This window comes from Xiphophorus maculatus, chromosome 12, assembly GCF_002775205.1.
Source record: "Xiphophorus maculatus strain JP 163 A chromosome 12, X_maculatus-5.0-male, whole genome shotgun sequence".
NCBI classification, from domain to species: Eukaryota; Metazoa; Chordata; class Actinopteri; order Cyprinodontiformes; family Poeciliidae; genus Xiphophorus; species Xiphophorus maculatus.
This window is the reverse complement of record NC_036454.1, coordinates 17,050,267-17,078,207: the sequence shown is the minus strand read 5'-3', so window position 1 is coordinate 17,078,207 and position 27,941 is coordinate 17,050,267. Positions and strand designations below refer to the sequence as shown.

Here is a 27,941-nt window from a genome sequence, read left to right as displayed (position 1 = left end):
CAACACAAGACCAAATTAAATCAAACATTTATTGTTTATCTGAGTGACATTTACACTTCTTACAAGGAAAAAAAACACCAGTATCTTTACTAAAATATATATTAATAGATCTGAGTAAAAAGACATTCTTAAAGAGGAGAGGGCAGAACATAGAGGATGCATTTCAAGACCCTGCAGGAAACACTCAGAGACGCCTTAAAGTTGCTCATCAACTAACCCTAAATTTCTATATTCAGCCTACAAGAAGCGTTTGATAATTAAGGACATCTACAGCTGATACATAGTGTGCAAGCTTTAGGTCTATCAATGCTTTAACATAGTATCTCTGTTCTCCTCTTGTAAAGGGACATTCGTGAGATAAATGTAGTGTAAGTAGCAGTCTCTTGTACAGACTGCAAATCTTTACAGGCAACATTTAATGCATCTATGAAGTGTTATTCAAGGCCTCTGATACAATCTTGTTCAGTTCAGGAGGAGAAAAAACTGCAAATTTGCACATAAAGGCAAAGCTAGAGGTATATCATACTTCTGCAGCAACATGAACACACACCAAGTCATTCCCCAGTCTCCTTTCACCACTATCACAACATAAATAATACAGAACAGAGTATAGCAAAAAAAGAGAAAGATGTGATCTAAAAGTGTGCAATAAGGCTGCCATAAACATGATTACATTTGACTGTTCATCTACAGGATATGTGGCCAATTTGTGTTCTAGATAAAAGTTTACATTCCACAAAAAAGGGAGCAGTAGTTTTAATTTTTAAATTGTTAGCAATACAGAAATGTTTTGTAAAAAAAAAATGCCTAAAATAAAGTGTTCTTAATATCAAACATGGAAAATATAAAGGAAAAACAGGGCAGTCCCTATAAGCATTAAAGAGTAAAAAACAAGAAAATAGGCTGGAGGGCCATTTTGGCAAACAAGGAATGAAAGGTAAAATAAAAATAAAAAGGAAAAAGTTGAGAAGAAGGTTGACACTGGCTTGTCAGCATGCAACTAAAAAGAGCTGAATATTCACAAAAAAGGCCAAATATTTCTTCTCTAAATCCGGTTATCCTGCAGTGAAGCATTGCCATCCTCTGCATTTACTTGAACTGCAACATGAAAAAGAGGAAACGTTTAATTTCAAATCATGTTCTATTTTCTTATTTTGACAGATTTTAGTTTTTATTACCCCTGGTTTTGATGGTATGTTGGGTTTTTGAGAGAGCGTGGGTTTCCTCCCCAGGGGAGGCTTGCTGGGTTTGGGGGACATGTTGAGAGGACGGGGCTGCTGGACAGGTGACGGCGAGTCACCGTTTCGCTCAGAAACCTGCTCCATAGGAACTCCGGCTAAGTCGTAGTGTTTCTTCCTGAGCTCACCCAGACGTAAACGCTCGTTCTCCAGCTGAGTTTCCAGTTCCAGCACTTTCACCTAGAGAATCGAGACACACGCTGTTGTTCATAACTAAAGTTCGACACATTCAGTTTTTCTCTAAAAATTAAATCTGTATCTCAGCTTTTCATGTCTAATTTTATCAACAAATTATTGTGTTGGTTCATGGCTGAAATTTGGCACTGAAGTATTCAGTCAGAGTTTTCAATCATATATTCAATCACCTTCAATACAGTGTGTGGAGCAGTATGTCATGATGAGCAACACTGCTTACCTGTGACTCCATTTCTTCTTTTTTCAACTTGATAAGAGACATCCCGGAGAAGTCCATGGGATCTGTTCGATTGAAGCATAGTAAAGGTTAGAAATCAACCAATATGCTTGCTGGTCTTCTACACAAATAAATGTGCACCCACCTTTGTCTTCCAGGTTTTCCTGTCCCGTCTTTGTTGAGGCCACGACTTTAGCAGCCATCTCATTGACATGACGAGAGGCCTGCTGGAGAACGCCCAGCCTCTTACTGCTGCGGTCGGCCTTGACCTGAGAGAAAACAAGGAGATCAGCATGAACAGAGCAGGTTTAGAGAAATCTTTTGGGTTTTTTGATTTTAACAAAAATCATGTTTGATTATCTGGAAGCCGACCATGTTGTAAGGTTATTTTTTTTCCATGAACTCTATCGTAGAAAGGCAGCTTGTTGGGTTGAAAGCAGAAAATCCAATCTTACATTAAAACAGTGTGTAGACCTTACTTCTCTCTCACTACTTCTTAGATATGAGTTCACTACCCAAATTATTTTTATCAGGACATTTGATCAGATTGTCTGCTGACGCAGCCTTCAGCTAAGAATAAACATGAGTTTTCCTTTTCAGCACAAGTCCTGCACAATGAGCCAGCTGGCAGGCGGATTAGATTTTCCACTTAAAACTGTGACTTTGACAATAATCTGTCGAAAGTCAACAATCAGATTTCTATTTTTAAAAAAGTTTAATAGTTTTTTATTACAGATGTTGTAGAAGAAAATCATATCAGATTGAAGCTAAATTGTTTTTAAAACCAAAAGTTTTTTTTGCCGTACTAACATTTAGCAAATTTCGAATCAAATTACTATAAATTAAGTAGGCAAGAAAAAAATAAATGACCATTTATTTACCATTAAATACATTTATTTAAACTGTCATTGTTATGACTCTTAGCTGTAGCCACATATTTTTTTCTGTCTGAGCAAATTGGTGGAGAAAATTAACTGTAAATGAACTTAAACAGTTTGACAATGTGCATGAAATAACATTTGGTTGCTACATTACTGGAGTGGAGTTAAACAGTCATGAGTGAAACTTACTGGAGAAATGTTTGACCTGAACAGCCACATTGTCCTCTAATATAAAGCATTTTTTGCAACACGGTTGTTCAGAGGATTTGGAGTAATATTCACGCCATAAACTTAACAATGCTAGTCAAAACTCGAGCAGAAATTATAAGCTCAATCTGAATGTTGTCATTCCTGGATATCTTGGTGTTTTGAATCACGTTCTGGTCACAATTTGTTGCTCACTGCTGTTGTGAATTACAGAAAGACAAGACTCACCCTAAAGATCTGATAGGTCTGCCTGATACTGCTCTCCAACAACATTTCTCCTGACTTTCTCCTCATTGAATAAATCATCATATAGACCTCCAGCTTAAATTTGAGTTCATAAAGTGAAGACATTTGCATTACAACATTTTTCTTAGGCTGCAACTTATTAATGCTCCGACAGCCGAGTTCAGCAAACGTAACACCAATAGAAACTTTCAGCTACGATCTCAGCTGCCTTTTGCTCTCCTGTTTCTTTCCTCCTCTTTTAAATATTTACCCATGTCATGGGAATAAAACTATAATTTGTGAGCTACAAGTCTGGACATAACTGAGAAGGAAAAGTTGTAAAAATTGCCCTTTAATGAACAAGATAGAAGACTAATGTGACATACTGTATTTCCCAAACCTTCTGACCCATTTATAGATTTTTAAAAGTTATGAAGATTGGCTTTACATGGCGATGTTATTGTGGAGTAGTAACCTCCTGCCACTTTAAAACATGATACTTTTAAGACGTTAAATGATCACCTTTGAGGCAGCGACCAGCTGTGCTGTACTCGCAGCGATCTCATGCGAGCAGACTATCAGCTCCTCATATTTACCAGTGTGCAGCACCACCTTGTCAGCAGAATCTCTACAATTAGAAATACATGGAAATTACATCACCCCTTCAGCCACTTTTTTTGCTCACACAATTTAAAATAAGCAGCGAGACAAGACGGTAAACAGGAACTCACACCAACTCCGTGGCTCCCCATCCCACAGCCTTGGCAGCAGAAATGAGTCCCTCGGTCCAGCGAGAGTTTCTGGCATAGAATTCCCTTATGCTTGCTCCACCCTTACAGAGAATCGCATCAATACATTTAGAAGAGATTTCTGAATGAAACACCATAACTTGAATCTTAATCAGCGATGAATAAGCTGTCTACTTTGAGTAGGAAATTTAGAAAACAGTGACTCACCCTCCCACCCTCAACAATCTCCTTCTGCAAGTCTGTGGACGCTATGACCAGCATGCGGATGGCCTGGAGGAGGATAGGTGTGAAACACATATGTTCACATGAATCATGAACAAGAACATACACTAAGCTTGTTGGACTATGACATCTTTGAACATTGTTTAAAAGAAAAAAATCCTCACCTTCATCAGGTCAGTGCAGTTGTTGAGGATTCTGGAAAAAGACGTCAAAGTAGGATTTAACAAAAATGTACACAAGATTAAAAAAAACTATTAGAAACCAACGTCTGAGTGGTACAGATGAATTTAGATATGTGGAAGAAAAAAGAACAAACCTTTCATTGACCTCCAGTTTTACCCCTGATGTGTCTTTTCGTGCCTGATTCATCATTTCCTAAATTGAAATTCACACAGCACAATTATTATCTAAAGTCAAGACACAATTTAAAATAAATCTTTTGATCAGTGTGCACTACAGTACGTCATTGCTTACATCAATCCTGCGTACAGCCTCCTCAATAGCTGCTGATGTTGCTGCCATTTCCTTATCCACCAGATCGCCCAGCTCGTCCTGACGGATGTCCATTCCTTTCGGCCGTAGCTCCTAAATAGAAAATGCAGTCAAAACTATTTCAGTCTGGATTTAGGTGGAAAAAGAAAAAACTAAAAGCATGTTACAACAAAAACAAATGGAAAAAAAGCAAAGCAGAAGCATTAATCTCAAGCTGCATCTCTCAGAGCTCAGTCAGTTTCTCTGCGAGACGGTGCCAAACAGGTCTGTTGGCTACTGATGAAAATATAACTGAAAGATACAGTTTGCCCCCTGAACTGTTTCTTTACAAGACTGTGCAGTAGGGAAATCATTTCATCACAATGTATTTTCAACAGTAAAAATCAAAATTTTAAATCACAACTTTTCACTCTAACAAAAAAACATAACAGCATTTGGCCCAAATAACCGTTTGATCACAGCAATTTGCATTCAATTTGTGCCAAAAACAATTGAAACTGAACACTTAAAGTTAATTTAGAGTTCAGCCAGACTAAGCATCAGACACCACCACTTATCTAAAGTGCTAAAAAAACCGATTTGCAGAACTAAAGAAAGAGAAAGCTACTAAAAGAGTTCCATCTGCACAAGAGCATCCCAAAAATGTAAAATCTACCCAACAGGGAGATCATCAACATGTTCTCATCCTTCATTATGAACACAGTTACATTGCTGAAGCTGTTTTAACCCATCCTAAGACCACAGAACCGCTGTAACAATACTGAAAATGCACACAGGTGGAGTCCAATTACCAGGTATAGTGATTTCTCAAGGCCATTGGTTACCAGATTTATTTGAATATATATACATGCCACACCTTTCAGATTTTTATTTGTAAGAAAATAATTTTTGTCCACTATCACATAAAATCCCAATAAAAACACATGGAAGTTTATGTTTATAACTTTAAAAGAGAAATGTTTGAGCCAATGAAAAGTTGCACATTAGAGCAGGACATTTTTTATTTTCAGTAAATCAGCTCCATTGGTCATAATTAGCAAAACAATCTACAACTGTATTATTCTAAGCACTTTCATCTTGAAAATGTTTTGCAAAACAGCAAGGACAAAAAGTGTGATGCACAACATCTCTGCAGAAATCCTACTGTTTCCCCTCACCTGACCCAGGTGCAGGATCTTCTGCACAATCAGTCGAACAGAAGCTGGATCGGCCCTCTGCAGGGTGTTCTTGGATTTCAGCTCCTTTAGGTACTGCAGACTCTGAGTGGCACAGCCTCTGCAGTTCTCTGTCAGACCTGCAGGACATCAGAGTGCAAAGACGCACCGTCAGCAATATTTCTGCAAGGCTTGTTCTCCAAGAATAAACTCACTTTAAAATGAATGCTTCTGCAGACATATGCATGTAAGAAGGAAGTGTGACGTGTATCCAGTAGTTCAATGTTTCTTACGATCTGCTTGGTCAGTGGGTGCCATGTGTGCCGTAGCGCTGCCGTTAACAATCGTGTCCGCAGCCAAGTGGGAGAACTGGGTCAGAGACCTCAGCAGCCCACCAGCGTCTGGTTACAAGAACATAAAGTAGGGGAGCAGATGGTTACATCAGATAACCTTTGGAGCCGACCGCACTGCGTCATGAGGAGAAGGAACTCACCCTCCATGTTGCGCAGATAATCTCCATGTCCCTTTTTCATTTTGTCGATGGAGCTCAACGTGGCCTCCGCTCGATTTATGAGGTAATCTGTGTGTAGGAGAAACAGACACTGAATCAAAAATCTTTATACATGCAGTGCTGTATGTTAATATCAGGTTTGTACTAATAATGACAGATTTAGCTGCTCTTAATGTTAGGCATGTGGGTTTTGCAGCAGTCGGACCTGGAGAGCTGGTGCAGCGTATGTGCAGAGGATCATCCAGCTTGGCCACTGCATCTTGGATGATATTCTCAGCTTCTGCGATGGTGCCTTGGAGCAGAGCGAACTGCTCCTCCGAAAGCTTCTTCTTCATCTGTTCCTCCACACTGGTCTACAAATAAGCACACAAGAAAAGCACAAATGTAAGAACAATGATTAACGTGTACAGTGTGCATGCATCAGTACAAGTTATCCAACCCATCAGCAATGCATCAGTCTTTTTAAAGAGTTTAAAACATGAGACTATAAATCTATTTGCAGGTGTGATCAGTCACTGTAGCAGTTTATCATAATACAATGACTAATCTGCAGTGTTGCAATCACTCATCTTGGGCCTCCTTCTGGATCTCAGCTGAGCAAAGCTTCTGAATAGATCAGCAGACATAAGAAGCTGATGCTTTTGATAACATTGTTTTGAAAATATCACACCAGCCAGATCAGGGTGATGAGCAGGCTTCGAGTTCATCACTAGATAAATGTGCATAAAGCTGGTCAGCAGTTCTTAGAAGGGCTTGATTTTATTGTTGCCAATAAATATTTTTATGTCAATTTTTGAGCAGTGTACAGATAATTTTTTAAGAAGCCATTCTTTAAAAAGGTAATCAAAAAAAATCTACATGACACTCCTATGGTTTTTTGTCTTTTGATTGATATCTGGCTCCATTCTGATCACAAACAAACTTCTTAGTCAAAAGAAAATCATTTTAATCAAAATTTGACAGAGCTATAAATACATTTTGGCCTTACCGCTTTTAGGTAAAAACTGCTGAATAATTGGGATCTTACTTATGATGAAATTTAAAAGAAAGTAAAAACCATGATTATTAAAAGATGAACGCTGTCTTGTTCCTAACATTTTTTATTTTAACATTTCAATAATAATTAAAGAATGAATAGTTTCCACTCGCATCAATGGGCTGTGCTGCTTGAAGTTAAAATCTATCCAGAGTGATGAAGTCACAGTTCCTAGCAGCTAGTGAGGCAACACAGCAGGTTTTAATGGCTGCTGTTGAACGTTTTGTCTGAAGAGCGGCGCGTTTTACTGTCATGATAACGGAGAGACACAAAAACCCCCGACCTAAACAAAAAACTGTAAATTCAGCAATATCTTACTCAATGATGCTTGATATTAATTTGAATTCAGTTTTTCTTTTTCAGTCAATATCCACTGGTGTCTATATGAACCCTGGCTAAACTTCAGCTATTGATTGTCTTCTTTTCATAAGGTGCTTATAAACTGGACTTGAAGACATTCATCACTTGTTTAAAAGCAAAATATTAAGTTGTCACCGATTTGAGAATATTAGAAAAAGTAACCTTACACACACAATTTAGGTAACAGGACAACAGTTTTGACATCAAGAGCATATTTCTAGCTCCCATTCACATTCTGTGACAGGTCATTAATGGTCTATTTCACATTTACGATGATCATGCGTGCTTTTTATTATCTTTTTATTCTAAAATGTATCGCACTGGGTTTCCTGCGTCCTGACTGACCTTCTCCCTCAGCTTGCCCTGCAGCTCTCCCAGCTCCCTGCTGCTCCTCTCCCGCTCCTGCTGGAGCGACGACTGCTGCAGCTGCGCCTCCTGCCGCAGAGATGACAACTCTGCCTCCTTCTCCCTCACAGATCGCATCAGGCGCTCCTTCTCCGCCTGCAGAGCCGTCATGCTGCTGTTCATTTCCAACGATGTCTGGCGAGAAAAAAAAAGAAAAGACAGGGTGACGAGGAAAGCCAAAAGAGGCAGATGGCCGTGAGTGAAAAAGGAAAAAATTCCATGCGGAAAAGTCTTGCGCCTCGCCAGCAGAACTGGTGATAACTCTGAATGGAGCTGACTTAGCAGGACATCAGTGAAGTAAATGCAGACGCTCTCTCACCATCTCGCTGCTCTGCAGAGTCGCCTTCACCCGTGTCACCTCTGCCATTTTCTCTTCCAGCTCCCTCTTCAGTCGCTCCAGGTCAAATTTCTGCTCCTCCATCTGCAGAGACACCACCTCATGAGCACCACTGGGTTTTCTGAAGTATGTTTAAAATAACATAGTTAAAACTAATTTAGTTTTTAATCAGCAATTACAAACTCTATTTTAATAATCTTGGTATCAAAGTAAAGCTAACAGGAGGCTCCATCAGAACTAGAAGTGTCACAGCAGCTGCAACAGGGAAAATGAAATCAGGATTTTCTGTCCCTCACCAGAATTTTTTGGCCTTATGCAATACAGGAACCTTTTAGAAATATCATAATTAAGGCTACAAACTTTTGAAAACCATAGCTCCATGTGTGGACAAAGACTGATGCAGCTGAGATAAACTAAAGCAAATTTACAGAGGTTTGGCACAGGTAAGCCCCAGCTACAAAACTGGAAATTTCTTGTGTTTTTACTTGCTGAAATTATTTATACACGTTTACAGTTGCTTGTTTTTTATTTGTTTAAATATCCACATAAAATCTTTATCCATTTATAATAAAATAACAAGGAACTGCTATATTTGACTCTAATCAGAGTATAGTTTTTGGAAATTCATTGTAAAATAAAAAAAAGTAAGAATAACCAATTCAGGCCATTTAGACCACTCAAATGCTATTTTGGGATGCCACTGTGCTTCAATAAACAAACAATCTATCCTGCAAAATACAATAAATATCACATGCACAACCAGTTAGCAAAAGAAAGATTAATGTAATCACACACACATTTCTTGTGATCCAAGTTAAAGAACAAGCACCAACCTTCATATCTGCCTCCTGTTTGACTCGTTCCACCTCGAAGCTCAGCTGCTGCTTAGTCCTCTCCACTTCCTCCTGAGTCTGCTGGGTGGCCGACAGCATCTTCACAGTGTCTGCACTCTGTTTGCACATTAGCACACTCAGCGTTACAACACAAGGCCGGGTGGTGACAGTCTAGCTGAAAGCAAACATCTCTAAGTCTCTAGTCTGTACCTTGCGGAGCAGTTCAGCATGGCTGGCCACCAGCTCTGTGTGTTTCTCTTTCAGTTTATTGTATCGCTGCTCGGTCGATTGCGCCCTTCCTTCACAGACAGAGATGACCAGGTTGAATTATCTTGCTCATGCTTGCAGGAGATCCCAAACAAGTGATTCATTAACACATCTTACTCTCGGCCTCCAGGAAGGTGCCTTGTAAACTCTCGTGCTCTGCGTTCCGGCGCCGGGTTGCCTCCAGCTCCATGCGCAGCTGCTCGTTTTCCACCAGTGCCCGCTGTTTGTGCATGCGCTGCTCCTCCAGCTCTGCCTCCAAGCTGTTGATTTGGGACTTGAGTTGCGTGACATAGCGTTGAGCCTTCAGGAACAAAAAGTAGAAAAAGAGTTGAGAAAACCAGTTTTAGGTCAAACTCCAAAGGCTTGCAAAAGTTTTAACACCTCCCTGCAGCATTTTGTCAGATTTAAGTGACAGACCAACACAAACCAACATTTTTTTTTAAGATACAAGTCTTTTGGGGTATGCCTCTACCAGTTTTACAAATCTAAAGACAGAAAATGTTCCCTGTTCTTTGCAAAACAGCTTGAGGTCAGTCAGATTAAAGCCTGAACATCAGTGTTCAAGGATCACCACATCTGGATTTGGTCTGGACTTTGACTGGACCATCATGTCACATGAATACGCTTTGATCAAACTCTTCCAATTTAGCTCTGGCTGGATGTTTAGGTTTGTTGACCTGCTTGAAGGTGAATCTCCACTTAAGTCTCGACTCTCTTGCAGCCTTCAACAGTTTTTCATCCCAGGTTGTCTTATATTTAGCTTTATCCAATTTCCCCATCAACTCTTGATCAGTTTCCCTGTCCCTGCTGGAAAAAACATTCCCACAGCATGATGCAGGCACCACCATAATTCACAGAGGGGGTGGATGTTCATGAAGATGTGCAGTGTAGTTTCCATCACGCCTAGCATTTTGTATTTACCATAGGCCAAAAAAATAGCAAACACATGTTTGCTGCGTGTTCAACATGATTTTCTTTGTTATTACCCTTAATGTCTGTCCAATCCATCAACATGGTTGATCGTGCCTTGGTACCGTTGCAGCATTCTCTTTCCATTTTCAGATGATGGTTTGAATAGTGTTTTCTAAGATGCTTAAAGCTCAGGATATTGTTTTATACACAACTCTCCTTTAAACTTCTCCACAACATGTATATATATTCCTTTATTTAACCAGGCAAACCCCATTGAGATCTAGATCTCATTTTTAAGAGGGACCTGGGCAAAAAAAATTTGCAATGCATAGCAACCTGGTTACAATGTATGGTAAGTTCTATGCTTTTTATGATGTTCTTTCTTCTCAAATGTTCTCTTAAAAAACCCTCTGAGGCCTACATATTACATGCTAAACCTTAACATGTTTATTTGTAAAAAAAAAACAACACACACAAAAACAAAACAATTCATGTTTCATTTTCTTTCCTTTTTCTTACTTTTTACTGCTTTATGTAGCCTATTTTGCCTTTCATATACCCTCCTCCCCCAAGAAACAGCTCATTTCAGTTTGTGGTTGCAAAGCAACAAACTGTGGAGATGCTCAAGGGGTGTGAATACTTTTGCAAGGTATTCTAATATAAACGGAATCAATCTTTACACATCAACAATTCATCACAAGGTGACTTCGGTCAGCTGACATTCAGAGTCTGCTCGCCACATTCTTCACGTCAGGAGTGGCATTTGGCATTTGCATCCAAGAAATCACATGATCCGGATTCCTTTGCACATAGATAATTGTGCCTTTTTGCAGTCACACACAGAGAAAAAATGTATTCTTACATTGAAGCATTATGGTATTTAAGAATCCTCACCTCTGTTTTGACTTTCTCCAACTCTGCTCTTAGCAGCTCAAGTTCTGACTTCAGGCTTTCGATCTGGAGATCCCTGCCAGACAGAAACCACCACCAGTCACAATCTGTTGGTATTAAAATCATACTAATCAGTTCAAAAATTAAAAGCTCACCTCTCATCAAAGCCTCCATTTGGAGGTCCAAATGCCTGATCAAAAATGTCCACCTGTTGAATAAAACACAAACACCAAAGTGTTTAAACAACAGGTAGCAAACTGCATACATCTGTACACCTGTGACTAATGAAACACACCTGAGGCTGAGACTGCAGGCTGGGGGTCGGGGTATTGCTGACCTCGATGAGTGGCTCCGGGTCATCGTCATCGTCGTCTTGCTGATCATCGTCCTCAGGGATGACAACCACCGGCTTCACGTGTTTGGCCAGCGCTGCTGCATGCAGGAAGTTGGGTGGAGACTGGAAGAAAACACATTAATTTAAATGACGACAGCATGGGCAGCACAGAACCAGCATGTGACTTGCAGTGAAGTCTGTAACACCCAAAATGTGGCTGTGACTCAGCAGAAGTGCAGTCATTTTTCCTCTCTTACATCAGGCAGCCGGGGAATCTGGATCAGCCTCTTGAAATACACCATCTCTCTGGCTCTGTTAAAGAAGGTCTTTAGGCTGTGCAAACAAAAACAAACAATGCACAAATACATTACACACAGTATTATCCATCAGCAATTTAATTTCTAGTTGGCTTTCTATTATTGCATGGGGTAAACCATATCACAAAGTCAAATATGAACAAATCTGTGCAATCTGGCAAAGAGTAATGCCATAGAAAACCCATCTAGTCTGATACAAACACACAATGTGTGGGATATGGTCCATTGCAAAACTATTCTTTCATTTTCATATAGATTTAGCCACATTACAGCCTCACAATGGATTTTACTGGAGTTTCACAAACATTCTAAAACTAGACAATGGATTTTATTTGGGAGCATCAGACTACAGGGGGCTGAATACAAATGCACACCAAACTTTCCAAGTATTTTTGTATGCGAGCAAATTTTTAAAATCATGTTTCATTCTCCCTCAACTTCACAATTACGCACACAAAATCACAATAAAAAGATGAATGTTTTATTTACCGACAGTAGAGTTCAGTGTGTCTAATGATTTAAAGTAGTTTTAACTGGGTGGAGCTACAGATGGCCATTGAATAACAAAAAAAACAACAACTTTGATGTGTTCAATGACCTGTTGAATTGCTCACGGAAACGGTCACGGTGTCCTTGTAGGGTATCAGCAGGCAGACCTGGAATCATGATGCAGGTTTAGGCGCACATACAGATCAACTGCGTGTATTTTTCCAGAGCAGTCGGCGTTCTTACAGGCATGCAGCTTGAAAAGCAGCTTGACGTTGAAGTGGTAGAGCTGGCTGCAGTCCTGGACGACCTGGATGAGCGGAGCCAGGCGACACTGACCCGACGTGAGGCTGCTGACGGCGATGGAAGAGTTCAGCTGGCGCAACACTGCAGGAGAAAACAAAGACATTTAAGAATTAGTACTTTCCCAAACCCTTTTCTGTTTCACTACTTTAGGTCAGAATCTGAAGCATTGTTTGAAAAGTGAGCTAAATTAAAATAGAGTACCAAGAAGGTAACAATGTCAAAAGATTTAAATTGTATTTAACTGAAGTTATAAATACTATAAATGATTAAGAACTTAAATAATTGAATAGCAAAATAATGGTATGCATTATAAATCAATGTGCTCACAATTTTTGATTTGTACCTGATAATTATTACTAAATTATAATTATTACTAAATATACATAATTACAAAATTTCACATGTAATGATTTAGTTAAAATGTATGACACTTTAGTGGTTAAATATTAACCTTTGATATTCCAGTTTTAATTTTCAATGCAGGATTTGATTAATTCTATGAGAGCATAATTTACATACAGAGGAACAAAAGTGCCAAAAATGCAATAAATATTTATGTAATCAATTAATCAATATGAATAATTTAACTGTAACACTAATTACTAAAAACATAACTAAATGTAAATCTTTAACGATTTAAGTTTTTATATTTAAACATGATATTCTAGTAATCTAGTATTTATGTAATAATTTCATGGCTCCTGTGTCGGATTGCACCATTAAATAACACCATTATGTATGGCTGTTCATGCACAATGCCAGCATCAAACTCGTTAAGTCGCAGAGCAACTCCTCTTCAGACCAACAACAACAACCAGAGCAGTAACGGCTGCCATAGCAACCAACTCTTAAGGGTGAAGCTGGCAATTAATATTAATTATGTAATAATTAACACAACTGTTGTAAATGTTGTTTTTGCATTTTTAAGTAAAATAAATATTATAGATTTTTATTTATTTATCACCGTCACATTGAAAATGAGCTAATGACATATTTAAAAGAAGCCATTTAATCATTTATTTATTAAACTGGCACTTTTAGGCCTCCATATGCATAACCTTGATGGTGGCTGCTTGAGTTGCTTTTAACAGCACACAAAAAAATATACACACACATTTTTAAGAAATGATCCCACTCAGTTGCACATTCCTTTGGATTGAAATACATTATTTTTGAAACTATTCAGTATTTTATGGTGTCATTTTGACCTTACTCTACAGAACAGTATTCTTAATTTTGTTTTTTTAATATATTAGTAATACTTCTATCACTGTGTGAACCTACATATCTCAATCTTCTGTCACTGTTGCACCTAAAGTTCCCACTGAGGAACAATACATTTAAATCCTAGCTCCAGAAAACACGTGGCTATGCTCATACAGCCGACATGAAAACTTTATGAAGCTTGGAAACACTTTTAAATCCACACGATATCCCAAGCAGAGTTGCTAAATTTGTTCCTGGTGTTGTGATTCTGGGCCTCCGCCCTGCAAGCCTGGGAAGAACATGTCATTACTGCTAAACAGGAGGAAATCACTTTAATGAGCTCTGAGTGCAGGCACTTCCTCAGTGGTGAAACAACAAACAAGTACAGAGGAATTCTAGCTAAACTGAGTCGACTCAGTCACGTTTTGCATGGAGTTGTTCCCAGTCCATGTGAAGAGATGCAGCCCATCAGCTTCTTACTGTAACCTTTCTTGATAGAGGCCATTATTTGTGCATAAATAGATCATGTCTGCAGGCAGCAGTCCTCGGCTGCAGCTCAGGTTTCTCCTGCCTGAGAAAGCAGTTCAGAAAAAAAAAGGTAGGAGGAGTTTTAGCGATCACCTGTCTCGGCCAGCTTCAGCTCAGCGTCCATGTAATCGAACACCTCCACAGTGAGCTGGAACCTGCAGGACAGAAGGCGATATCTTTGTCACTCAGGATGGAGGCCCCACGATGGTACAATGGAGCTCTGACTCTGCAAGATATATGAAAGGGCTTACTTTCATCAGAGGTTAACCTTTTTTTTTGAAACTCACACATTATTAATGTCTGTCCCCGCAGCGCGCTCCAGCACTTCATCCTTCACCTCCAGGTTTGGAGGGATTTCCGTATGCTGCAAAGATGCAAAGTTTGAGGTTTAGCACTCTACAACCAAAACAACTTGTGCTTTTTATGAGTTATTCCGCGTAAGCGGAGCAGAACAATAAAGTTTCTGCCTTATGCAAGCGTGACAATGATGCATGTACCTTCACATGAAACTCCATCTTTGTGCAGAGGAGCTTGATATACAAAGCCACTAGCTGTCCATATTTGTCATGGAGGTGGCTCTGGAAACAAAACGAGTGGGAAACAATTATAGAACAAGAAAAAAACTTTAAAAACAAAGAGTTTTTAAAAAAGATACTAGAACTCACCCATAGTTTCCCATATTCAGCTAGAGAACCATGATGCCGCATGCAGTCCTGAAGAACCTGTGGAGGTAAAATACACAGCTTAACTAACGCCAGTCACATTCACCGAGACAGAGGACTGCTCCGGTTTTATTTTTCACAAAGCTTTGCATTTAAAAGAATTAAATCCATCAAAGAAGAAAGATGAGAATAAACAATGGCTTTGGCTTTACTACAAATAGTTTCCAATCAGGTAAAGCGGTGCGGGTCGCCTTACATTGTGGTGGCCATCTCGCAGGATTTTGTGCAGCACATGGCAGAACTTCCAGCACAGGATGGAGCTGGTGCCCAGAGGAAAGCCCTGAGAGTAGGACCAGAAGGTGTAGGCTCCTTTCTCCCTGTGAGTCCCCAAGATGATTCCTATTCACGCTGTTAAGGAAAATACAAACTACCACACTACTGCATTACAATTCTCAAAAATAACACATTTAATATGAAATTTAATTTTTTTGGGGGGGGGCATATTTGCGTTATATTTATCAACCCCATTGATCTTAGATGCATCCCTTTTCCAAAACACCTGAATCGAATGAACGGCTCCTTCAGAGATGAATGCTGTGCTGATGAGGGAGTTCATGTGTGTTACAGAAGAATAGTAGCTCAAGGACAAGACTTGGTTAATCCTGCTTACTAAAAACAAATAGTTTTTCAATCTGCACACTGTTTAACAAAACTGAAATCTGCTGCTTCGTTAAAATGTGTTTCATTGGTGATGACTGTGCTGGTATCGCCAAAACAATAAATGACCTGTGAGGCTCAGAAGAGAAAACACTGCTGTTGTATAAATATTGGACAACATTCATTGTCCAATATTTCTTCACAGATGACTACAGTGAGCTAATTCACACTTCAAGCTAGAGTTGGATGATGCAGACAAAACGATGTCATCCTATTACTCTGTGTTGTCCTATAATGAAAAATATTCTAAATATACAGCGCCTTTGGCAAAGACTGTATGTACTACCACAAGTATTCACTCTCTCATTCCAGTTCAGGTGCTCCAATCACATCCAGATGCATAAAATGCAGCAGTTAGACATGAAGAGTGTTGGATCCTACTGGATTTATAACTTCTAATTGAGAGCATCATCCACTTGGATGTGGTTTTACATTTAGATCCCAGTTCTAATTGAAGGCAGCATTACTCTGAAAAGGGTTAAAATGGATGCTGCAAAAATTTAAGAGACGTTCCAAGTTTAAGAGTCATGGTCTAAAAGAAACTAATAACATAGCAAATTGCAAACTTTGAGATTTCATTGACTGTACTGAACGGGTGCAAAACATGAGCATTACTGCTGGTACTGCTAAGAGACATCAGAACGAAAAATCAATTTCAAGACAAAAGGCAAAGATTAAACATGACCAAAGCCAAAAGACTGAGGTTTTTCTGAAGCTAACTATGTTTTGTTATCATGCAACCTTGATAAAAATGAAACCGTTTTAAGGATACGTCGTGCATGTTTCTCCTTCACAGGCGTCTCTGTGTTGTTGATGGCTTTGCTGATACTGCTGAGCTGAAAGGAGAGGAGTTAAATTAGATTAAATCTTGAACATCTTTATTCTTCACAAACATGCCACATAGTACGTTACACGTACTTTATTTTGCATCGGCTGCACTTTTTTTTTTTTGGTGAGTTTTTAAGGGCGTTTAAAAAAAAACCAGCGCCACTTAATACACACTGACAAGCACTATGCGTTTAGCCTTATTGTGTCTAATTAATATAAAATGCTTTTCATAAAACCAAACAAACAAGTTCTGACAAGTAAAAAAAAACCTGTTCAGACAAATATCTAAAAATAACTCAAGGAAGAAGTAAAATGTTATTCTTGCTGATTTTAATCAGCTAATCTTATGCTGACATTAATCTTACGCTGACCACAGCCAGAGGCAGCATATTCAGACCGCCTGTGTGAAACTCAACAGCTGTTGTGTTAAATATTCAAAGGAAACTCCTAATAAAAGAGACAAACCCTGAATCAACGGGTGGCGTCTGTAACTACAATGCTATTAATAAACTTGAGTGACTCGCTGTCACCAAAAGACAGAAGACGGGCGGCTCTGCAACCTGACCAGCAGGTAAAACTAGAACTGCTGAGACACGAGCAGGAAGGCAGGAACAGGAACACATCAGCGGGATCTGTGTGTCTTCTGGATTTAAATACAACCTGAGGTTCAGAAACTGGTTGTACTTTGTTCCTCTTGTTAAAGCCAAGAACGTTTCAATCAGAGTTTAGGAAGAACTCAAGCTGTTTATTCTATCATATTACCAATAAGTTTGATGATCCAATGTCCCCAAACAATCATTTAAAAATGCATCTTTGTTAGTAAAACTCTTGAAATGATTTAATTACAGTTTTGTTAATTAGAATGAATACTTGGCTAACAACAAAAAATACTCAGCTCTATGCAAAATATGCTGTGTACTTTTACACAAATTGTTTCAGAAGTCTAAAACACATAATTGTTCTCAAATGCTGCGTCATGGTGTGCTGTCACTTTAATATCATCATTAATAACATCATATTACTGAAAATAATGCAATTGGGAAAAGAAAATATAGACAAAATGTGCTGCAACAGATAAAGCTAAATACTAGAAAGTAGTTAAATAGAATAGTTTTTGGAATAAAGCTCAATAAATTAAGTTACTGTTTTTAATAAATGTATTAAAAACTGCTCTGGTGTTCTGAACCGTCTTATCTAAAAATCTGTGAAACAGACTGGATAGCAAAAAAAAAAGGCAGAACAACCATCCTGGACAAAAAGAAAAAGAAATACTGGGGTCCAAAATGTTCTCTTTAAGTGTCATACAAGATGTTTAAATCATAAATAACCACCTCCATCATGATGATAGTTGGCTGTCTCAAAGCTAATTCTTTACAGTCCTGCTTTAGTTCATATTTAACCTATGTTTTATGTCATCTTTATATCAGAGATTAGCAGTAATTCCCAGGAACATCCTGACCTCAAGCATGATCTCCAGACCTGTACTTCCTGACTAAATGACAGATACTTTTTGTTTGATGTGAATATACAATTTGAGCAGCTAGTTTATAGAAAAGTCGTTGACCGTCACATTCAGCAGAGAAGAGAGCAGATGAAACTCTAGTCAATAATCGCTTTAAAAACTCCTTTAATTTTTGTCTAAACAGTTATCTGAAACTTAAAACATGTTGAAATTAGAAATTAAGTCATCAGTATGGAGAAGAAATATGCTAATGTTAGCCTAACATCAAGCTGCTCATAATAAAAACAGTCAGCGGGGTCAGGAAGTCATGAAAGACTCTGCAAAGGCAGAGTCAGATATTCCTTGAGAAAGTAAGGCTAATTCTCTGTCTGTTGACAGAAAATTATGTTGGGACATTTTATGAGTTATAATAGGATGTCAAACATTTAATAACAATGATCTGACTGCGTTTCTCCTCTATTGGTCTAGCGCTTACATATTGGAAATCCTTATCTTTGCTAAACCTCATATCAGTGGTAGTAGCTGTAATTCAACATGTCTATAAAAGCCTTTTTAATGCATTAGAGACCTGGGAGTCCAACCCATGTAAACACAACCATTAACGGTCAGACAAGAGATAAGAGAGGAGGTACACTTTGGGCAAAACAAGACGCATCTGTTTATAAAGGACTCCATCCCAGCCCCCCGGCCTCTTTCTGACTCAAATGAACTGCGTGCCCCTTCATTTACACTGGGCAGGCGAAGGGTGCAAGCGTGGAAGTTTGTGTGACAATGAGGGGTCTGTTGGGGGAGGAAGGCCGACAGCCGGGGTAGAAGATTGGGTTGGATAGGGGGATGCGATCTGGCACACAGAGCCTGGCACAGAAACCTCAACAGATGGCTGCTGAGCAGCAAGGCTGCAGGGAAGCTCTCAGACTACTTTCGACAAAGAAAAGTGAGAACGGACAGAGGGAAAAGGACATCAAGTGTGAGTGAAAAGCTGAAAAGTGACTGAGTATACTGTACAATTAGGGGAACATTAGTATTTCTTTAATGGTTTGAACTCAACATTAGTTCTGTAATAATTAGGACAAAACGTTGCCAGAAACACGATGGTTTCTGAGAGGGCCGACATTTTCTCAAATCTGTTTTTTATTCTTCAGTGCACATGCAAATTATATACATTTTTAGAAAAGTGACTCAACTCGAGTCCAATATGCTTATTTCTAATAACTGTACAGTATTTTCTGTTATAGTCTTGTATGGGATATTATTAATCTTGTTTAGACCTTCTGATATCTGACATATAAAAGTGAAAAAGTAGATAAGTAAAGTTTTTTTTAAGCTAGTAGTTAAGAAATCAACTGAAAATAAATCGATATTAATATTTATGAATCAAAGCATACGTCTACAACCTTTACTTTTTATTGAATAAGTCAGAATAAGACCAGAAATGATGGGATGTCTTAGTATGTAATTAATTAATAGCAAAAAAATTAAATCAGATCTTTCAGTATTTGATCCACCAATCAGAACCGATCAAGTCAAATTTGGATGCTTTAAGAGATCAGGAGCTGCAGATGCTGGTACTGTAGACTGTGTAATGCTCACACACTTAATGCTGCATCTGGTTGAAGCGATGGTAAATCCCTCTTTAACCAGCAGAGACGAGACGTGACAGAGAGGGACAGCCTGGATAAATCCCAGGCCCGCCATAAGGTCCAATCCCAGCTAGCATTAGTGCAGGAACACAAACATGCACACACACGCTTCTGCACTCAAATATCGTAAGCTTCTTTAATGCAAGGCGTCTCTGCTTACCGAGTCATCTCTGCTTTTCAGCAGCGTCGCCATAAGTTGTGATGTGAAACACTGAGAGATGAAGTCAAAGCATCAGCGCTACACCTCCACTGCTTCTCTGCGAACATAATTCCCCGAGGTGAGGGCACTTACTGCAGGACTTTATCTGCTTAATTCAACAGTCAGCTGCAGAGGATCTGCCTGACAAGGTCGCAGACTTCAACAGCTATTAGCTCGGGTTAGAAAGAGCAACCTTTTAACTGGGTGGTGCAAAAAACAAATGGAAGGCTAGTCAATAAAGGAGCGGTACTGAAAAATTATATCTCCCTGAAGGTATTTCCTGTCAACCTAGAAACCCAATTTTCTTCATTAACTTTTAATAGTTTTGTCTCTCTCTCTCTTTCAGAGTTATGTCTACCTTCTCTGACTGAAGTGGTTCAACTTCTCCATCAACAGACAATGAGCCCAACCAAAGCCCAACAAAGCGAGTCTTGTTCTCCTCATGAGGTTTTACTCTACATTGTAGTGGAAACTGCCTGAACACCGGGCAGTGTGTTCAGGCAGTGTTTAGCCTGAACACCGGGCAGTGTTCAGGCTAAATGACCATTAAAGGTCATTTAGCGCACATTATTATTTCTGATAAGCCCTCGTTGAACTTCTGATGGCAATAAGTATGCAATAAATACAACTCAGGGACGTTGTAACCTTACATTTGTTCACACTAACTGTATTTAGACATTTAAGATGGGGTTTTCCATAAATCATAACTCTGATACTCTACACAGACAGGATGATATCTTATCTGGATAGAGTTTCCCTTTATATCTGAATAAATTAAGCATATTGCATTAAACTAGGGGTGACAGGATCCAATGGATGAACTGATTAATTTCAGATCAGCAATTGATTATCATTTCTCTTAAATAATTGTGATAATAGAGGCAAGTACAATGGGAGCATTAATTATTTACATTAGGGATAGATGCATAGTCTTCTCCTGTGAATGAACAATCACCAGAAAAACAAGGTTTCACTAATATTTCAAAACAAAAGACAAAATGATTAAGGAAGTGAGATTTTAAACTGCACAGTCTTTAGAGTCTTACCTGAACTTACATTTTCAAAAGGCTCCCTACATTTCCAAATCTAGCATTTAACTTAACAGAGTTTGAAAATTTGATTGGATAATACAAAGCTACTTTCTTGCACTTCCATCTGCTGAAAGTCTTGCTCTCTCTCGCTCTATTACAGCCTGAATGAACCACAGAGACGTTTCAAGCCATAGAAAACACTTCCCTACATCTTTGTGCGTTTTCTGACTTTATTTTCAAACAATTCACTGAGACCAAAACCAGCTAAATTTGGACTTTCTTCCATCATAACAACTCCAACACAGAAGAGTGTTATTGTCAGTGCTACCTGGTGCTTATACTGCATTTTAGGGACAACAAAGTCCATTTTCTTTCTGAAGCTCAACACTGAGCCACAGAAAAACTGTCCCCAACACAGGCTGGGCAGCTTCCAGACCACTGTATTGCTTTAGTAAATTAGCTAACGATGACGACCATGTGAAACTAATATAATAAATTCAATTACAGATTGCAGGGACAAAAGTAAGATCACACTGTATTTAGGATATGAACGTTGCTCTATTGTGAGTGAAAATAAAAAGACCAGTTGTGTCAATAGTGTGTTGTAATTGAAGACGAATTTAGTAGCAATGGTAAAACTATTTGACTATGACTTAGCTTCCTGTGGGTGTTTGGTTTTAGTTTTATGCACACAAAAAAAAACCTATGCTGCAGATTCCTTACATCGATAGAAAGCTAAAACAGGAGGATGACGAATGCTGACGAGACGTCTTAGAACAATCTATCCCTCCCATTAACCATTGTGCATTTCATTCAGCGTTGGCTCCCACTCAGTGGCTAAGTTTACCCTTCAGGACTCCCATCCCCCTCCTCCTGCTTTCCCACATGGGTGCTTGCTCAGGCAACAGCAGTGAGGGAAGGCAAACACTACAGTACAGATACACAAACAAGCAGGACTTTGTGAGAGACAGCTCACCTTGGTACTGAGGTCAAAATCAAAAGGAGACACGACAGGAGCGAGAGTAATGAGTGCGTAGGAGTTTCTGTGACTTCATTTTAATTTACATATGAGCTACAGGGTAAAATCAGAACAGTCTGGGGGTTTTAAACATTTGCTTGCTTCAAAGGTGAGTAATCTGATAAGTAATCAAGTCAGGGTATTATATAAGTGCTTCATTTTCCTGTTGCCCAGGAAATATATCCAAATGAAGTGACAATTAAACTTTAGTATTAGCTCAAAGCAATTCATTTCTCCTCTTTCTGCAACTGAAGACATTTCAAACAACATATTTACACACACAACATACCTTATGCAACATGTTACCACCATGGAAAACTACTTACTTATTTCTAGTCTACAACAGCTGTTTAAACTCAAGTTAAATGGATAATTTCAACAATCAAGTTCAATAATTACCAATTCAATGTTTAGATTTAAAGAAAATGGTGGACACGTCTTAGAACAAATATCATCTCTTCTCTACTGGAATAGGTCTAGTAATAATTTCCATTTTACTAACAGCTAAACTAAACTTTTCTGGCATTATCTCTAAATCATCTTCTCCATGTCAAATGGAAACAATTATTCAAGCATCATGTTTCCTTCTCTTCTTTACACTCAAAACTACTCTGTTTCTCCTCTAGGTGTCAACTTAGATGAGTAATTAAATCAACAGATTACCACAGAAGCTAATGACTCTCATTAGTTTCGTTTTGACGACCTCGCACGGTGCTGCAAGTTTCATCTGTTCCACCTCTGTGTCTCACAAGCTGGACCACCATTTGCAATAAGAACCAATCGGTTGTTGTGTGATCCATTGATACGCAGGAAGCACAAAGCAAAAATATCCTCCCATGTTTGCACAGAGAAGTTCAAAAGACCAAACATCCTGATAAAGAAGGCTGGTTCTGTTCTGGAGATTTCTCTGGAGATTACTGTGCAAAGCAGGATACCTTATCAAATCAAGAAAATTACAAACAACCCTGGGCAATCCCAGGGATTGCCCAGGAGACTGGGATCAGACGGTCAGAGGCTTCTTCAGTGCCAATGTAACACAGACCACTACAGGAGATCCTTCCTTCCCACAGCATCCACAACAACTCCTTAAGGAAATCTGTAAAATATAATGTAACATTTAATTCCCCTCTGGGATTAGAAAAGTGTTTTTGAATTGAACCTGAGGTTCTGATATGCTTCAAATATGAACTAAAGCGGTGAAGTCCAGTAATTGTCCTCAAAAGCTATTACTAAGCGACTTCTAGATGCATTCTTCTCCAACACATTTGATCATTCGAGTTAATTGACTACCTGCATGTAGACACTGGACCTGAAACATACAGCAGCTTTTAAAAAATATTCAAACCTCCATAAACTTTTTGCAAATAAAAAGGCTGTCAGCTTAAAGCATTTTTGCAGTGCTGTCACAGATTATCAATTGCAGCTCTGACTGTATATCAAGGATTGTTATCTTGCTGGAAAGCAAAAATCCACTTCTGTCTAAAGTTTAGAGCTCCAACCATCTAACGATCAACTCCAACCAGCTCCCCTGTTTCTCACAGCATGATGCAGTCACTACCATGTTTCACTGAGGGAGTGGCGTGTTCAAAGTGATTACAGGTAGGTCAAAGGGTTCACACGTCTACTGTGTCCCTTATGTGGCTTTCAGCCTTCATGAACTTGTTTGTTCATGGACATTGTCAAGGAGTCTTCTGATGCTGTACAACGGCAGCAGGATTTACAAGACACAAGTGGAACCTTTTAATGATTTTGGTGTTTTGATGTATTGAAATTTGTTGTTGTTTGTGATGAAATGTGGAAAAGAGGAGAAGCTTCAGAGGTACAAACAGATCCAATGCAAAGAAATCTCAAAAGGCAAACCTATGAGGGACTCCAAGAATTTTCTTGGGTTAAAATATGATTTAAAGAAGTGAGGCTCTTTTCTCATAAAGTGTTACGTCTTCATAATAACTAAATGGGATAAAAGGTGAGCCTTTTCCTGGACTCTGTTGCAAACTGGATGTGCACACCAATTTTCTGCAAAAATCACAAAAAATATTGACAACAAATAATCAAATAAGTGTTTAAATTTAGTCAGCTGAGTAGCAAAAGCTAAGAGTTACAACCACATCAGGACTAGATGGGACTCTTACATGGTGTAGCTACATTTTATCTGATGTAGCTAAAATGGCTTCATCAGGTAAAGGTGATGGGCAGAAAGAGGCAGATAACTGCTCCTCATCCATCTGTGCAACAAGTTTGAATCACTTTCACAATCTACATCTTTGATTACACAACAGACCGGCATTTACAACAGTCAAAAATACCAGCTGCAGGACTTTTGACTCTCAGTTTCGTTTTGACCAAAAACCTTTAGCAGTAAAAGTGCGATGCATGTTTAATGAGTTTATATTCATTTCCAGAGTCCAGACGTCTAACAGTTGAAACACCACGGCTCCACCCCTCTGGATGCACTTCACAGGCAAATAAAACACCGACAGTGGCGAACGCCTATCAAAGCAAAGTCTGTTTCAGATTCCAAAAGACTGGAGAATCTGAACACCCAGAGAGCTGCTTGTTTGGTTACTGATCCTCATCTGAATCTCATGTTTCTCTCACGCTGGGCAGTAAGATGTAGTGTAGCTTCCAGTATGACTTACTGGTTAAGTAATGTAACCATTCAAGATGGAGTTCAAGCAGAATACACCTGCTTTAATAGGAACATAACAATAATCCGTTCATGTAGACTTAATTTATTAATGGAAGAACAAAGGTTTAAAAAACGAGACAGACAGACAGACAGACAGACAGGGAGAGAGAGAGAGAGAGAGAGACAGAGAGGACAAAATGTTTGTAATGGAAGAAAGGTGGTCAAACTGGAAGGACTAGATTCAGAATGAATGGTGTGACTCCTCAGAACTGAGACTGGCTTTCAGTCTCTGATTTGAAGACAAAGTTGAAGTTAAATCACAAATATTGTCAAAACACAAATATCCAACACAGTTTAACAAATCTTGAACATGCTAGTTTTGTGGATTTATATGAAATGTTTTGACTTAATCTGTGTCAACAAACCAATGTGAATAAAACTGCATTGTGAAAATATTCTGTTAAAATACCTATAATATTAGCTCACATAGTGAACTTCTCCATATTACATCCTCATTGTGTATAGAAAATATTTATTTCACACATGTTATTTTTGGAACAAGAAACCTACAGCTAAAGATGTCGCAGCTAATTCCCATATTTATATTATTGGTTCCATTAAGCAAGCACTGAAACAAGCATATTCTTAATACAAGTACATAAATGTGTGTGCAGTCCCCTGTGATTATCTATTTAGTAATTTAATTAAATGTATCCGTTTTTAAAAGAATAATACTTCATTGTGTATTTTAATAGTAGGTTCAGCAAAATGTGTTTAAAATTACTTTCAGTCTTTGTTAAGATCTAAATTAAGATTAAATTATCAGACATCTCAGAGTCTGGACCATCTCCAGAGAGGTGGCCTGATGGGACCACTGATGACATTGGGCTTGTATAACAAAACCAAAATCCAGAAATCCATGATATTTCGGGAGTTTCATTATAAGCATAAAATTTCTGCTTTAAAATTCAGCGACTTATTAGATGCTTCTGACTAATTAGACATCTAAATATTTATAGTGATACATTACAACATTAATAAATATAATACTGTATGTTCATATCTAAAAAAAAAGTGCATCGTAAACTTTATTTGAGTATTTTTTTAAAATAAACTACAGTTTAAGAATCCACAATACTAATTTTTAGCACTAACCAACTAAAATATACATCTAGATATCTAGAGTTCTTAAGCTTTTTGCTTTTATAAACATTCCGAAAAGAAATTGGTAAAAAAGAAAAGAAAACAATAAAAAAAAAAATGTAAAAGATCTTCCACCAAATTACAAGTAAATGATTTCTTACAGCAGGTTCTTGAGGAAATTACCAAGTTTAATTTAAAAAAAGGAAGAGGTATCAAAAACAAACATTTACAAGTTAAAAATAGTATACTATGAAGAACAGAAAAAAAAATTACAGAAGGATAAATAAATATTGCACCTTTCTAAAACGTCAACTCTCCTTTTGTAAACCCATACTGGTAACATAATATGGTAAAGGTAATGAGTAATATGGTAATGAGCAAATGTATTGATGTGGAACATGCCTCCCTTCGGCCCCCCTTGGTGGCGCCACTGCACTGAACTCACTTTGTAGAGTTTTTTTTTCCTACTGAAACAAAATACATTTGGGCTAAATCCAGTGCTGGAAAGTGAATGACGACATCTCTAAATTGTTGCAGGTAATTTAGATTAAACAATAAAAGGTTGAAGTTTTGTGCTTCAGGCTTAAATGTGCGCGGTGAAGCTGAGAGGCCTTCGGTACACCTGGTTTTCTAATTAAAGCTTTATTTTCTGACTTAAATTGTTGGCTGTAAATGTGGCCTATGCGGTAAGTCACGCAGAAGGCCTTTTACATAAAGAAAAGAAAAGAAAAGCCCGCAGGTTTCCACTCCACGGCCTGATAAAAGCCCTGCACTCTCCGTGTGATTTTTTTATATTTACCTGCTGCTTGTCAAAGTGGTCCCTCTCCGCTCCGAGGTGATGCTCGGTCCTCCTGCTCTTCACCCGCGTGTGAATGTTCATCCTTCAGCCTGCACAAAGACGCTTTCACCGAGAAGAAGGGCCGTCCCTCCGCCGCTTTCCGAACCGTCCTGGGGAGCTCAAACTGCGGGGGTTTCCTCTCCTGTCCGCCGAGAGCGTCAGGGACATCTCCGAGCTGCGGCTCCCTTTTACTGCTGATGCGCCGCGGCTGAAGGAAGCAGGAAAAGCAAACGCGAGGGCGAGTTTAGCATTACGTGGATGGATCCACCCACAAACGGTGGGGGGAGGGGCGGAGGGAATCACCATCATCATCATCATCATCATCATCATCATCATCATCGTCATCGTGTCCTCTAGCGAGCACATCCACCTACAGGCAGGTTGTTTTCAGATCAGCTTCTTTCTTTATCCATCTATGTTTTTTCGTTTGTTCTGCCCTCTCACCTGTTTTCATGGGCGCCATTCAGATTAATCAAAATGCACCGGGATTATTATTATTATCATTGCGCGATTATTTCTCTAATCCTGAGGTTTCATCCGGTTAAAAAGAAACGAAAGAGAAAAAAAAAATCTACGAGTGACGACACAAACCAGGAAACGAGAAACAGATGATGTGGGTGGACTGACATGTAAGATTTCAATTATAACACATAATTACCACTTCAGATTAAATTAAGACCCAAATTAAATATTTTCATTCAGTGAACCCTCAAATAAAATCACATAGCCTCCATCTTTGATTCCCCCCACTCTTGTATGTATATTAGATTTAAGTTTAAACTCTGAAAATACCATTCTAATACATAGATATGCCTTGATCTAAACCATGTTCCTGTGGGGCTGCTTTATGTTTAAAGTTTCTTCCAGCCTCTAAGCATTTTTTCTTACTTAATTTAGCTCCATCCTTTTTCCATCAGCTTCCCTGAAGAAGATGATTCCCACAGCACGACTCCTTTGCTGAACAGCTTGGAGTGCAATAATTGTTTACTCCAAGAGTTATGAACGTGCATTTTTCCTGCTAATGTAATATTTCGTCATTTAGCCATTTGGACAGAGTTTCTGGACGGAGCAGCGGATGATAACACTGGATACAAATTACACCAGCCAAAATGCTAAAGGTCACAGAGTGATAGAAGCACAGATAGAGGAGCAGAGAAAAGGAGAAAACAGGCATACACCACCACTGAAGTCATCATTGCAATATTTACCAATGTCACTGTAAAATCTTCTAATACAATGCTCAAATTTTTTTTATTTTGGCTATAAGTTAGGGTGGAATTCATCCTAGTGTAGCATATTAGTTTTATTCTCTGCTGCTGTTTAGATTCATCTATACTTCCTCATTATTTTGTAACCTTTCCTTGGTTTGCTTTTTAATGGTTTACCACAGTGGGTTGTGTTTCTTGCTCTTTCATTTTCAAACCAGACGTGTGATGTGTGCAAAAAGTTGACTATGCGTACTGAT

The 27,941-nt window shown here is 38.7% G+C and overlaps 1 protein-coding gene and 1 long non-coding RNA gene across 2 annotated transcripts; one reads left to right on the top strand and one right to left on the bottom strand.

The window, feature by feature from the left end:
* Window positions 1-15: 15 nt before the first annotated feature.
* Window positions 16-26,722, bottom strand: hip1r (huntingtin interacting protein 1 related). The gene is made up of 32 exons (XM_005794966.3): window positions 26,438-26,722; window positions 16,461-16,524; window positions 15,228-15,370; window positions 14,975-15,031; window positions 14,807-14,887; window positions 14,597-14,673; window positions 14,403-14,464; window positions 12,516-12,656; window positions 12,382-12,439; window positions 11,724-11,799; window positions 11,428-11,589; window positions 11,288-11,340; window positions 11,136-11,208; window positions 9,447-9,630; window positions 9,273-9,361; window positions 9,063-9,179; window positions 8,212-8,313; window positions 7,833-8,027; window positions 6,297-6,444; window positions 6,074-6,160; window positions 5,874-5,981; window positions 5,584-5,720; window positions 4,409-4,519; window positions 4,251-4,309; window positions 4,099-4,129; window positions 3,920-3,982; window positions 3,695-3,795; window positions 3,486-3,591; window positions 1,796-1,919; window positions 1,654-1,715; window positions 1,179-1,418; window positions 16-1,098 (listed from the first exon to the last, which is right to left on the bottom strand). The coding sequence occupies exons 1-32, from the start codon at window positions 26,516-26,518 to the stop codon at window positions 1,090-1,092; spliced, it is 3,201 nt and encodes a 1,066-aa protein (XP_005795023.1). The 5' UTR covers window positions 26,519-26,722; the 3' UTR covers window positions 16-1,089.
* LOC111610324 lies at window positions 18,750-20,444 on the top strand. The gene is made up of 3 exons (XR_002753603.1): window positions 18,750-18,945; window positions 19,800-19,896; window positions 20,164-20,444. It is a non-coding gene; the product is annotated as an uncharacterized LOC111610324 (long non-coding RNA).
* Window positions 26,723-27,941: the final 1,219 nt, after the last annotated feature.